The 14,453-nt window shown below is 37.7% G+C and overlaps 1 protein-coding gene across 3 annotated transcripts in view; it reads right to left on the bottom strand.

The window, feature by feature from the left end:
* GPR156 (G protein-coupled receptor 156) overlaps positions 1 to 14,453 on the bottom strand; it is an 83,736-nt gene that overhangs the window by 41,586 nt on the left and 27,697 nt on the right. For all 3 annotated transcript variants that reach the window (XM_072811552.1, XM_072811553.1, XM_072811551.1), the window contains exons 2-3: positions 11,645 to 12,117; positions 11,234 to 11,370 (exon numbers count right to left, since the gene is read on the bottom strand). In XM_072811552.1, coding sequence (XP_072667653.1) covers positions 11,234 to 11,370; positions 11,645 to 11,737 — 230 coding nt within the window. In that variant the 5' untranslated portion in view covers positions 11,738 to 12,117. The remainder of the gene's footprint in view (positions 1 to 11,233; positions 11,371 to 11,644; positions 12,118 to 14,453) is intronic.

The raw sequence follows: 14,453 nt of genomic DNA, 5'->3' as shown, positions 1-14,453 counted from the left end.
GAACAGAACCAGTTGGAGATACAGGGATTTGTCACAGGCAATTAATTGGCTTACGCCATTTTGAGGGCTGGTTAAGTTGTCTTAAATTCCACTTTTAGCCATTTGTGTTCTAGAATTAAGGCACTCAAGGAACATAACTTTATCTAAGGGAATGCTATAGGTACTTCTTTCAAATGTTAAAGATCTATTCTCAAAGTAGCCAGTTTTCCTCTTAAATGTAAGTCAGGTCACGTCATTCATCAGTTCCAAACCCTACAGTGGCTCCCCATAATACTTGGAGTACTGCCATGGTCATTACATTGACCTATAAGGCCTTACATGATCTTCCCCCTTTCCCCTTAACTCTCTGTCCTCATCTTTTTCTACTTTCTGCCTCATTTACTCAGTTCCAGCCCCATTAGTCCTCATTCCTTCCTCATGGACCTTGAGTATTCTGTTCTTTCTGCCATTCTGGAATGCCATTCCAGAAAATCATTCTGGAATGGTTTTCACTTCATGACTTGTTTGTTTGTTTCTTTCGTTTTTTTTTTTTTTGTTAAGATTTTATTGATTTATTTATTTATGAGAGACACAGAGAGAGAGGCAGAAACATAGGCAGAGGGAGAAGTAGGCTCCCCATGGGGAACCTGCTGTGGGACTTGATCCCAGGACCCTGGGATCACACCCTGAGAGGAAGGCAGATGCTCAGCTACTGAGCCACCCAGGTGTCCCCATGACTTGTTTTTTATGCCTTTTGATATTACCTTCTCAGTGAGTTCTTCCCTGACCAAACTCCAAAATAGCAGCCAGCACTCTGATATTCCCATTCACTTTCCCTGTTTTACTTTTCTTTCCTGCACTTATCACTAAAATTCCATATATTTGACAGTTGATTTTGTTTATTGCCTGGTCACCTCTGTAGGAAAGCAAGGTCCATAAGGGAAGAGATTTTCTGGCTACTTTGCTCTTTGATGCAATCTCAACACCAAGAACAGTACCCGACAGACTGTTGACTAATTCAATAAATATTTGTTAAAATAAGAGGCACATTTTTAAGAACTTAATTATGAGAAGGCCTTCTAAAAATACATCACTCTCTGGCCAATAGGGTATCAAAAGCAAACAGATTTTAATGGTATGATAAGACTGAAAGGATAATTTAGAGTAAAAGGCCACAGACAGGAGCAATGGGAAACTGAGGCTCTGGATGTCATTTCTTGGGCTCCTGCAGGGAACAACCACTATGAGGGAGAGAAAAGAACAATGGAAAGCAATTGCTTACCTATGGCACAATTTTATATAAAATTGCTACCATATTAAAGTTAAAGGATGAAAACATCTATCTTCTAAGAAATTACCTTTATTGTCATAGTCTATATTCTAGTTCACTTAATTTGTTTATTCAGGAAACATGGAGTATAGTCTAGGCACAATGGAGATACAGAGATTAATAAGACGTGGTCCTAAACTCAAGGAGCTCATTATCTGCTAAGGGAGACAGTGCTTTCTTCTTTCCAATCCAGTGAGCTGTGATGGGTCAATGACATGCTTAACTGTAAGAGTGGGTATGCAAAGGGGTATGTATCAATTTCATCTAGCGGTCATAGTGATTTAGGCCTGACTATAGGATGGACAAACAGCATCAGAGGACTGTGTAAAAAACAGTCCTATCCATTAAGACTGATGCTGCCTCATTAACTTCTTGCTGAGGACCCCTATTCCATCTCCCAGCCAGTACCCAAGAAAACCCCATCTGGGTTCCTAATCCTAGATCTATCTTGTCACCTTATTTCTGCTTCTCACCTCTTTTCCAGCACCATTCCTGAATGCCAGTGGCTTTTGGCCTCATGATATACCACTTTTGGCTCTATGCTCAATCCTTTGATGATGGATAGGAGGTTTTTTTTGTTTTTGTTTTTTGTTTTTTTTTCCCAACTATAAACCTTAGCTTTCTTTTTGGGTAAGTTCTTGAAAGATCTGCTTCTGTCACTGCCTCAATTCAGTCCCAGGCTCTGCAACCCTATCCCTAAATCAGCTATACGAGTGGTTTTTATCCTGACTGGATCTTTTTTCTTGGCCAATAACCATCAAACTAAAGATTACAGAGAAGATACCAAAAATCTTTGTAGAGCACAATATGAGTGCAAACTTCCTCATATCCAACAAGATGCCAACTGCTGTCCTTTCTTCCCCATCACCTTTCTTTCAGCTCCAATTACTCAAACCACAAAAAGGAGAGACTTGAAACAATCAATACGGAAAGAGCATAGCTATCCCAGCATCAAGTCATTATTTTTTGAAAAGCTATTTTTAAAAAATAGAATGTATTTTTTTGATTTACTCATATTTTTCCACCCGGGTGATGCATCTGAAGCTCCCAGGAATACTTAAATTACATTTTATACAAAATCCTGAGCACAGTAGGTGTGCAGCTCAGCAAATATTTACTGAGGTAACCTCTCTCCCCAAAGATCAGGCTTGTTATGACTCACTGTAAAAATAGGGAATTCCTCAGGTTCAGGTTCCTCTCCTTTAATGACAGCTCCCTATGTATTCATGCCTCCATTAAGGGCCCTGCATCGTCCTCATGGGACTTGGGGGCATAGAACCAGCACAAATGCAACATGAAGCTCTGACTACTGCTTTTGCCATGAATAATAAAGTATTTTGTCACAAAGCCTGAGTCTCACGTCTTTTGCTAGCATCTACAAGACAGTAATGGGTTAACTTGTTAACCTGCAAGTACAGCAAAATCTCATCCCCGGACATTTCTTATTACTCAAATTTCTTGATTTCCCAGTCAGTAAAATCCAAGATACTGGGGGTTATTGTACAAATGCCACTTTCAATTCTGAGAAATAACAATATGTATATAAGAACTAACATCTATATTCATTATCACAAGGACAGTGAGATAAGCTCTTGGAATAAAAGTCTAATTGAACAAGTTTAGTTTCATATAGAACTTATGACATTGCTCTTATTTTATAAATTACATAAGAAGTACTAGGAGAGCCTTTGGGCCTGAAATATCTACTTCCTCCAAGCTAAGTGATTATTAAACTGTAAGGGGAATCTAGAAAAAAAATGCATTCTCCCATAATCGTCATTAATATCTAGTACAGTTATCAGATAGATTTTAGATCACTTAGCAGGGCCCTTTGAAGAAGGACACGAGATATAGTATACTTTTTTTTCCTTCATGAGAACCTTCTCAGAAAAATAAGAATGTTTGTAGACTACATTTTGAAATAGCTTTATTGAATATAACTGCCACACAATAAACTGTGCATAATTAATGTACATGATTTGGTAAGTTTTGATATATGTAAATATCTATGAAACACCACAATCAAGGTAATGAACATATTTATCACCTCCAAAAGTTTCCACACATCCCTTGGTAATCCCTCCTTCCTGCCACTCCCCCATCTTCAGGCAACCATTTATTTGATTTCTGTCACTACAGATTAGTTAATAACAGATTAGTTTAATTTTCTAGAATTTTGTATAATTGGAATTCTATGCTATGCAACTTTTTCTGCCTGGCTTCTTTTACTCAGCATAATTACTTTGAGATTCATCCATGATGTACCAAGTATCAATAATTCATTCTTTTTCATGCTGAGTAGTATTTTATTATATGGATATACCTAATTTGTTTATCCATTCACCTGTTGATGGATAGTTCTTCCATTTCCAATCTTTGGCTATTAAAATAAAGCTGATATGAACATTGATGTACAAATCTTTCTACAGACACATAGTTTTATTTTTTCTTGAGTAAAAGCCAAAGGGCAGAATGGTTGGATCATAGGGTAGGGTGTGTGTTGAACTTTTAAAGAAACTGCCAGACTGTTTTCTAAAGTGGTTGTACCATATTGCAGTCCCACCAGCAATGTATACCAATACTTGGCTTAGTCAGTTTTTAAAAACTGTAGCCATTGTAATAGCGTATAGTGGCATTTAATTGTAGTTTACATTTGCATCTCAGGGGTGCCTGGGTAGCTCAGTCTGTTAAGCACCTGCCTTTGGCTCAGGTCATGATCTTGGGGTTCTGGGATTGAGCCCCATGTCCATCCAGCTCTCTGCTCTGCAGGGAGTCTGCTTCTCCCTCTCCCTCTGCCCCACTCCTCTGCTCATGTTCTTTCTCTCTGTCAAATAAATAAAATCTTTAAAATAATTTGCATTTCCCTAATGACTAATGATGTTGAACCTCTTTTCATATGCTCATTTGCCATCCATACGTATGTATTCTGTTGAAGTGTCTCTTCAAATCTTTCTCTTTTTAAAAATTGGATAGTTTTATTACTGAATTCTCAATATACTTTATGTATTCTGGATATAAGTTCTTTATCAGATACATAATTTGCAAATATTTTCTTCTAGTCTCTCTTCATTTTCTCAATATTTTCTTTCTTTTTAAGATTTATTTTTATTTATTTATGATAGACATGGAGAGAGAGAGAGAGGCAGAGACACAGGCAGAGGGAGAAGCAGGCTCCATGCTGGGAGCCCGACGCGGGACTCGATCCCGGGACTCCAGGATTGCGCCCTGGGCCAAAGGCAGGCGCGAAACCGCCGAGCCACCCAGGGATCCCCATTTTCTCAATATTTTCTTTAGAAGAGGTTTTAAATTTTTATTAAGTCCAATTTATCACTCTTTTCTTTTATGGTTTGTGCTCTTAGTGTTATGTCTAAGATATCTTATTCCAAGGTCACAACATTTTCCTTATAGATTCTTTGAGAAATTTTAGTTTTAGCTTTCTCAGATCTATGATCCATTTTGAGTTAATTTCTGAAAGTGGTGTAAGATGTAGATCAAAGTTCATATTTGCATGTGGATATCCATTTGTGCCACACTATTTGTTTAAAAGATTGTCCCTTCTCCGCTGACCTCCTTTTGCACATTTGTTGAAAAGCAGCTTCCCTTATACAAGTAGGTTTATTTATTTATTATTTTTAAAGATTTTATTTATTTATTTATTTATTTATTTATTTATTCATGAGAGACACAAAGAGAGAGGCAGAGACATAGGCAAAGGGAGAAGCAGGCTCCCTGCGAGGAAGCTGATGCAGGATTTGATCCCAGGACCCTGGGATCATGACCTCAGCTAAAGGCAGACACTCAACCACTGAGCCACCCAGGCACCACAGGTAGGCTTATTTCTGAATGCTATTCTGTTCTGTTGATATATATGTCTATTTCCTTTTTTTTTTTTTTAAAGATTTATTTTAGAGAGTGTGTGTGTGTGTGCAAGTGGGGGAGGAGCAAAGAGAAGAGAGAAGTAGACTCCCCACTAAGCACAGAGCCCAATATGGGGCTCGATCTCACCACCATGAGATCAGGACCTGAGCTGAAATGAAGAGTTGGATCTTAACTGACTGAGCCACCCAGATGCCCTATGTGTATTTGTATCTAATACCAAACCACTTTCATTACTATAGATTTAAAATAAGTCTTAAAATCAGGTGGTCCTAATCCTCCAACTTTAGTATTCTTTTTTAGAGTTGTTTTGGCTATTCTAGGTCCTTCATATTTCTGTATGAATTTTAGAACTAGCTTGCCAATTTATATAAAAAAAAGCTGGGGTGCCTGGGTGGCTCAGTTGGTTAAGCATCTGCCTTCAGCTCAGGTCATGATCTCAAGGTCCTGGGATCAAGCTTCATGTGGGGCTCCCTGCTCAGTGGGGAGTCTGGTTCTCCCTCTCCCTTTGCTGCTCCCCTGCTTTTCCTACTCTCTTTCTCTCAAATAAATAAATCTTTTTAAAAATATCAGCTAGGATTGTGATGGTAATTGGGCTTAGTCTGTAGATCAATTAAGAGAGAATCAGCAATATTGACTCTTCCAACCCATGAACACAGCAATTCTCATTTAGTATTTATTTATTTATATATTTTTATTTAGGATTTAACTTCTCTCAGCAGTTTTATAGTTTTAAACATATAAGTATTTCACAGTATTTTTTAGATTAGCAACATTTTGTAGTCTTTAGTGTGTATTTTGCATTATAATATTTATCCCTAAATATTCATATTTTTGATGCTATGGTAAATGGCACTACATTTAATTTCACTTTTCAATTGTCTGTTTTTAGTATTTAGAAATACAGCTAGGTTTTGTTCCTTGATCTTGTATACTCCAACCTTTCTAAACTCATTTATTAGTTCTAGTAGTTCTTTAAAAAATAGATTCTACTGAATTTTCTACATACACAATAAGGTTAATAGAGGGTAAAGCCATTTTAATTCTTCCTTTCTAAACCAGGTGCCTTCTATTTCTTATTCTTATCTTATTGCACTGGCTAAAGTCTCCACTGTTCAATAAAAGTGGTGAGAATGGACACCTTATCTTGTTTCTGATCTTAATGGGAAAGCAGTCAGTCTTTTACCATTAAAAAATGATGTTAGCTATAGTTTTTTTCATAGATGTACTTTGTTGGGTTGAAGAAGTTCTCTTTTATTCCTAGTCTGTTGAGACCTTATCAGGAATGGATGTTGAATCTCCTTCTGCCTGTGCCTTGCCTCTCTCTGTATTTGAATCTTGTCAAAATCTTTCTCTCTCTAGAAAGATGATCATTGTTTTAAGTTGGTAAATATGATGAATTATATGACTGATATTTGGATATCAATTCAATCTTTCATTCCTGGGATAAAACTCACTTTGTCATGATGTATTATCCTTTTGGTATTTGGATGGACTCAACTGGTTGAAATCTTGTTTAGAATTTTAGACCTATGATCATGAGGGGTATTAATTTATAGAGTTTTTTTACTCTAATGTCTTTATTAGGTTTTGATATCAGGGTAATGCTGTCCTCATAGAATGAATTAGGGAATGCTCCATTATTTTCAGTGTTTCAGAAGATGTTCTGTAAAACTGGTAACATTTCTTCAACAATATGGGCACAGATTAGCTGGGTGCCTCTAGCTCAGGATCTCACACAAGGATGCAGTCAAGGGGCCATCCATTGCTGCAATTTTCCAAAGCTCAACTGGAGTAAAATCTGCTTCCATGCTCATTGCTGTTAGCAGGCCTCAGAAGACCTGTTTTCAGGTTCATTGATATGGCTGTTAGTAAGCCTTAGTTCTTGAGGGATATAGACTAGAAATCAGTTGCTTGCTACGTTGGCCTCTCCACAGGGTAGCTCACAACAAGGAGGTGGCCTCCCTCAGAGTGAGCAAGTTAAAGAGTGAGAGAGATCCAAGAAGGAAGACACAGTCTTTTTTGCAACCTTATCCAGAAAGTGATATCACATAAGCAAGTCAGTAAGTCCAGCCCATATTCAAAGAGAGGGGATTTCACAAGAGTGTGACTATCAGGAGGTTGGAATTAATGCAGAAATGTTAGAGACTGCCTGCCACAGTTGTTCTTAACATTACCTTAGTATCTTTCTAGTATCTGTGGAATCTTGGGTAATGTCACCTCTCTTTTGTTATTTAGGTAATTATATATTCTCTTTCCCTCCTAATCATTTGAAGTAGAGGTTGGTCAATTTTATTGATCTTCATAAAGAGCTTTGGTTTCATGTTTTTTTCCTGATTTTGTTGTTGTTGTTCTATTTCAACAGTTTCCACTTTCATCTTTATTATTTCCTTTCTTCTGCTTATTTTTGGGACTCACTTGCTCTTTTTTGTTGTTTCATAAAGTAGATCTTTCTCCTTTTCTAATATGGAGTTTAGTGCTATCACTTCCCCATAAGTACTGCTTTAATGGCATCCAACAAATTTTGACATGTTATATTTTCATTTTCATTCATTTGAAAATACTTTCTAGTTTCTCTTTTGACTTTTTCTTTGACCATGAGTTATTTTAAAGTGTTCTATTTAGTTTCCAAATATTTCAAAAATTTCCAGAGTTCTATCTGTTATGGATTTCTAATTTAATTCTATTGTAGTCAGGGAACATACTCTGTATGAATTGAATGCTTTTAAATTTAATGAGACTTTTTCTATGACCCAGAATATGATCTATCTTGGTAAATGTTCCATGTGTACTTGAAGAGAATGTGTATTCTGTTGGTGTTGGGTGTAGGATTATATAAATGTCAATTAGGTCAAGTTGGTTGACAGTGCTATTCAAGTCTTCTATATCTTTACTAATTTTCTCTTGTAGACTACATTAAAAGTTTTTTTTTATATTTTTAAAATTTATTAATGAGAGACATACAGAGAGAGGCAAGGCACAGGCAGAAGGAGAAGCAGGCTCCCTGTGAGGAGCCCAATGCGGGGCTTGATCCCAGGACCCTGGGATCACAACTTGAGCCGAAGGCAGACACTCAACCACTGAGCCACCCAGGCACCCCTACATCTAAAATTTTTATCAAAAATGTAGTATCTACAACTGAACTTGAACATTACTATAATATTTATATCTTATTAAAATAATTTTCTTCCTCTGGCACTACACACACACACACACACACACACACTCACACTCACAAATGGAGAGACCAAAGAACTGAATGAAATGAAGCATCTGTGTTGCTGCACCTTTGAACAAATCTTATTATTTAGGAAAGCACTTTGAAACTGGGCTATTTTATCTTTCCTTGTCTGAACTTGTAAGCTACTTGATTGCAAAATGTGTTTTTATTCACAGTGCCTCTTATTTTATTCTTTATGCCAAGTCATGCTCCCACTGCAAGCAAGACAGGCATCAAAATCTTCAATGGAATGAAAAAAATATAGGTGTTTCTACTATAACACTGTTTACAAGCGTTCCTACTTTAACAGGATATATAAATGCTTTAAAAACCTTGCATTCTACAAAATTGTGTATAAAAATAATGGGTTATGGGGAAATAGTATGGGGCCATAACAGTTGAAACATATTTAACTTTGTAACCAAAATACTAATAAAAATAATGATTATCCAATCAAAATACTAGCATTCAGCAAATGTCAATTACCACCATTTGTATGCAGATCACAATTGATTTTTGCAACCTTAAATCTACAAGGCATAGGTACTTGAGGACATTCAACAATCAATTGTTTTTAAACACACGGGATATATCTTCTCTACTTCTCCATCTACTCCTACAGCTCATCACAGAGCTTCATAACATAGGAAGTATACCTGTTCTTTTTTTAAATTTTTATTTATTTTTTTATTTATGATAGTCACACACACACACAGAGAGAGAGAGAGAGAGAGAGAGAGAGGCAGAGACACAGGCAGAGGGAGAAGCAGGCTTCATGCACCGGGAGCCCGACGTGGGACTCAATCCCGGGTCTCCAGGATCGTGCCCTGGGCCAAAGGCAGGCGCCAAACCGCTGCGCCATCCAGGGATCCCTATACCTGTTCTTAAAGCCATTAAACCAACTACTATTTGTGCAGTTATTGGTAGTACAATATTCTTAGCTTAAGGCTTCCTTCTTTAATTGTAGGAAGGTTTGCCCCTGAATGCTTTAAACTACTGATCTGCTGGGGGAAAATTACATATGAACCAATGATATTATTTTCTTACTTGCCAATTGGGTATTAATATGTACTATAGTAATAGAGAAATGTGTTGTAGCTGAAAAGACTGTACTCCATAGTTCTCTAACTTTGAAATGCATGATTTTCCCAGTCATTCTCTTAGCAGTAGCTATCATCCTTCCTCCCAGGGTCACTGAAAATATATTTATTGAGCACCTACTATGTTCCAGAGTTTGTTTTAAATGTTGGAGACAGTGATGAACATGACACAGTCCTGTGTTCACAGCTATACATTTTGAAGGGATATATAGACAATAAACAGTCAAATCAATAAATATGATAATATCAGAGAGTTATACTTGGTATGAAGAAAATAAAACAGGGTGATAATATATAGGAATGAGATACTGGGGCTGAATGGCCATTCTGTAGACAAGCTACCTCTGGATACAGTGATAAGGGAAGGTTTCTCTAAAGAGGTGATATTTGAGCCAAGATCTAGAAGATGAGAAGGAACTAGTTACAGGGAGATCTGGAGAAGACCGTTGGGCATTGAGAACATAAGGGCCTTGAGATGGGAGTAGGCTTAGTGAATCTGAGGAACAGAATGGAAAATGGCTGGGGCAACCATCAGAGGAATACTAAGGTTTGAGTGCCATGTGTCACGGCCATGCTGAGGTTGACACAGCAGATCCAGTTACTGCTATTTAACAATGCCATGTATTCCATGCCTCAAATGGCCAGTGGTGCCCCAAAATGCCTGCTAGAGAAATTCAACTCACTGACCCTCCTCTGAGTGCCAAACCCAGGCAATGGAACACAGGTGATCATCACAAAGTATACAGTTGAAGTGGGGCTAGACAAGTTTGACCTCTCTGAGAGGTTGAAATCTGCTGTGGGCTCCATCCAGAATTTAGCTGTGAGCCACAAAGAGAGAGCTGGAGCAGGGCTTCTCAGGTTGCAGCCTGAGACAGTAGGGGCAGGATGATGGTAAAGAGTGTTGGCATGGGAGAGGTAGGGTGGGCCCTGAGGGAAGAATCCAATTACAGTGAAGACGGAATTTTGCAACTCCCTTCAGAAAAAGTCTTCATTTATTTATTTATTTTGCCAGCCCTGGGAGCCTTACCCTGATGAGCCAGTGACCTTCTAACCAGCCAGAACTTATCCAACAGAACAGCCAAGTAGTAGGGATTCACTATTTTTCAGAAATCTTAGCCCACCTAGTCTGGTTCCAATTGTATTTACCACAGACTCTAATGTTGCTTTGGAATATTTCTCTACATGCTCTCTGTTTTTAATACAAATACCTCATTTTCTATGATGAAAACAGAGATAGAAGCCGGAAAACCATAAGAGACTCATAATTCTAGGAAACAAACTGAGGGTTCCTGGAGGGGAGAGGGGAGGGGGTATGGGGTAACTGGGTGATAGGCATTAGGAGGGCACTTGTTGTGATGAGCACTGGGTGTTATATGCAACTGATGAATCATTAAAGTCTATCCTTAAACTGATTAAACAAACAAGAAACTCCAAATATGTAATTTTCTCAGAAGGATCATACTTTCTTTTATGAGGAGAGACTCTTCATTCTCCTATTTGGATATTCTTGTAGTAGTTGCCACAATACTGGGTTAGATTTTTTTTCCTGAAGAGGAACCTGTACTGCAAGGCCAGGATGATTTCAGGGGAACTTCTCACATAATGCCACAGTAGGAGAAAAGCTTTACTGATACTACCTACTAGCTCATGATGTCAAAATGATACTAACACTTTGGGATTCATGATTCAGGCCAATGAGGATGAGAAACTAGGTATGGGGCTGCTTACCTGTTATTCCTGCAGCGAATGGTGAAGCCAAGAAAGAAGACTATTAGAAGAAGTCCACAGCTGAGAAAGGTCCAAACAATACCCAAGAGGACAGGAGATAATGAAGAAATGGTCTTACCGCTGTAGTGGGAAGAGGTCTGAGAATAAAATAAAGAGAAGCTATTAGGAATGAGACTCTTTTATAGATCAAACATGAACTGCCCCATCATCCCCAAAGCTGGGAAATATATGTCTTGCATGAACATTTCCTTCTCCTCTTCCTCCTTCCCCTCCTCTCCCTCTTGCTCCTCTTCATTTCCTCCTTCTCCCCCTCCATCACCACTACCACTGTACCACCACCACTAATAGTAACAACAATAAGAACAACATGTATATCTGAGCAGCCCTGACATTCTATGACTATTCACTCACAATTGTCCTGCAGAGATTATGAAGAGGACTCCGATCCAGCTCCTGGCCAGGAAAACTGTCACACAATTCGGAACAGTTTATTTCAGGCTCCATGTCATCACGTGCCCCTTTTGGTGTGCGCTTATTCAGTCTTGGTTACCTGCTGGTTGTTAACCAGCAGATCTTAGACTAAAACACAAGAACAATTCAAATCTTTTCTTTATAGGCACCATTTTGGATCCGGCTCTTGGCTCAGATTCTGGGATGAACAACTGGTTCAGGTGGAAGCGAAGGGTTATTTCACTAGTCTCCTTCATCAGACACCCTCCAGGCTCCTCTTGTGCCTTGCTGGCAGTGCATATCATGTGAGTCAAGAGTGGGCATCTTAGTAACCATTAGATTACACAAAGTGATGATTCTGGCTTGCCACCAGATGGCAGTCACTGCTCCAAGTACTCTCACACAGGTCCAGAAGGAAAGGAAGGCAATTAAACCTGTTAACAAACAAATTATGTGTGTGTGTATATATATATATATATATATATATATATATATATATACACACACACACACACATTAATATATTAAACATATATAATACAAAGTATATATTATATATTAACATATAAATGGTTTATTGCAGAGGTTTAATAATATTATTTTATATGTTTTAATTATACAGTTATATTTTTATTTTATATATGTACTTTATTATATATAACAATGGCTTAACATATATTTAAATCAATATATTTTTAAGCCTCTATAATAAAAACATTTTAAAAACAAAGACAAAGCTCATCTAACCATTTATAAAGTTCAACAGTTTCTTTCCAGATCTTTCCAGATCCTTTTTTTGACCTAGCCCTATAAGAACTGTAGTTTAAACATGTGAGGTCCATCTTCTTTTATTCCCTACGGCAAAATCCCCTGTCCTTCCAAGATCTTTCCATGCAACTCATGGCTTAAGCTGTGTCTGATCCTGAGTGGCAGTGGCCTTGGATGCCCCATGCTGTCTGCATGAAATCTCTTTCAGTCATTGGAGTTCTTGTTCACTCAGTGAGTGGAGAAACCTTCTATGTCCAGGCAGCAGGGGTCTAGAATGATACACAAGCCCTTTGCCAAGAGGTTTTGTTTGTTTTCACATTTGTAGACTATTAGAAGTGGGAGAATTTACTCAGGTAATAGGGAGGGAAATTGCGAAGCTCTAGGAATTTTCTAGAGTGAATGGGTGGCTAGAGGACAGTGTTATTCTCTTAGAAGATACTTGCAATATAAATACTGTGATCTAAAAAGAATTTCTATTTACAGAACAAAAGTAGAAATGCAGAAAGGTTCAGATTAGCCTCAGCAGAAAAGGTAGACCTGTTCCTGATTCTTTAAAGCAATCTACCCCTCGATAGAGAAAACAGATTGCAAATTTTACCAATAGGAATTTAAAGGAGGGTGCCACTTCTGTTTTATGTTTCTAAAACAGTTTAGCAAAGTTTTTTTTTATTATGGAAGAAAATTGAAATAGGAAAAATATCAATTATTATTATTTCAATAGCCACTGAACATAGAACTTGTGTTTAAGCCAGAACAATAGTGACAGGTATAGAATGCCGTCTTTGGATTCTGCATGCTTAGGCATGAACAATATAGCACCAGGTGTTGCCCATTCATTGGCCTCTCATATGTTCCTGAATTATTTACCAGGTTCATTACAATGAAATCTCAAGAGAACTAAAAGCCACTATCTCCCTTCAAGACATTTAAATTCTTGTACAGACTGTCCAATCACTGAATGCAAAATTAAGAACTAAATATACAAACATGGCTATTTGCATCCTAATTTGGTTGAAATTTTATTGCTGCTAAGACTACTTTTTTTCCTTTTCCTCTTTTTAAACTTAGACATCCCCTATGGAATTTTCTAGCAGACAATGATAATTGTAAGCCAAAGAGAGGTTATGCATGATAGGCTGAAATATTTATTTTTCCTATATTGCCCTTTTAATCATACTGGAAAATAAATATACCTATATTTGAACCATTGTTAAGTTCATACTAGTTTATCCTTAAATCATATAGAAGTATACATCAGAGAGTGTGTGTGTGTGTGTGTGTGTGTGTGTGTATAAAATCTTATCCTTACTACAACAATGTCATGTAAGGTAAACAACACCATTCCTCATCTTTATTTTTTAAATATTTTATTTATTTATTCATGAGAGACACAGAGAGAGGCAGAAACACAGACAGAGGGAGAAGCAGTCTCCTCACAGAGAGCCCAATGTGGGACTCACTCCCCAGACCAGTATCACACCCTGAGCCAAAAGCAGATGTTGAGCTACCCAGGCTTCCCCCATTCCTCCTTTTCAAATAAGGAAATTGAAGAGCAAAGAGGTAGAGAACCTGGATTCACATTTGCAGAGGCAGCACTTGAACATAGGAGTTTATGTTCCAAGGTCCATGTCCATCCAGTGTCTACCATAGATGGGAAAACTCTCAAAACTGACCTCTTCCAAGAGGACACCAAATGGCCTGATGGGTTTCTTCATGTTAAGTTCCCTGAGCTTAACTTCTATGAGTTCCCTGGAGTATGGCACATAATAATGTCTCTATACCAGTATTTTTCAAGGGAAGCAATTTTGCAGAGAATATTTGGCAATGTCTGGATATTATGATTATCAAAACTGAGACAGGGTGCTACTGACATCAGTATATAGAGGCCAGGAATGCTGTTAAACATCCCACAATTCATAGGATAGTCCAAACAACAAAGAGTTATCCAGCTTCAAATGCCAATAATGCTAAAGTTGAGAAACCTTAGTTGACACTGGATCCT

The sequence above is a fragment of the Canis lupus genome, chromosome 35 (genome assembly GCF_048164855.1).
Source record: "Canis lupus baileyi chromosome 35, mCanLup2.hap1, whole genome shotgun sequence".
Taxonomy (NCBI): domain Eukaryota; kingdom Metazoa; phylum Chordata; class Mammalia; order Carnivora; family Canidae; genus Canis; species Canis lupus.
The sequence above is the reverse complement of the archived record's forward strand: the minus strand, read 5'-3'. Positions and strand labels throughout refer to the sequence as shown.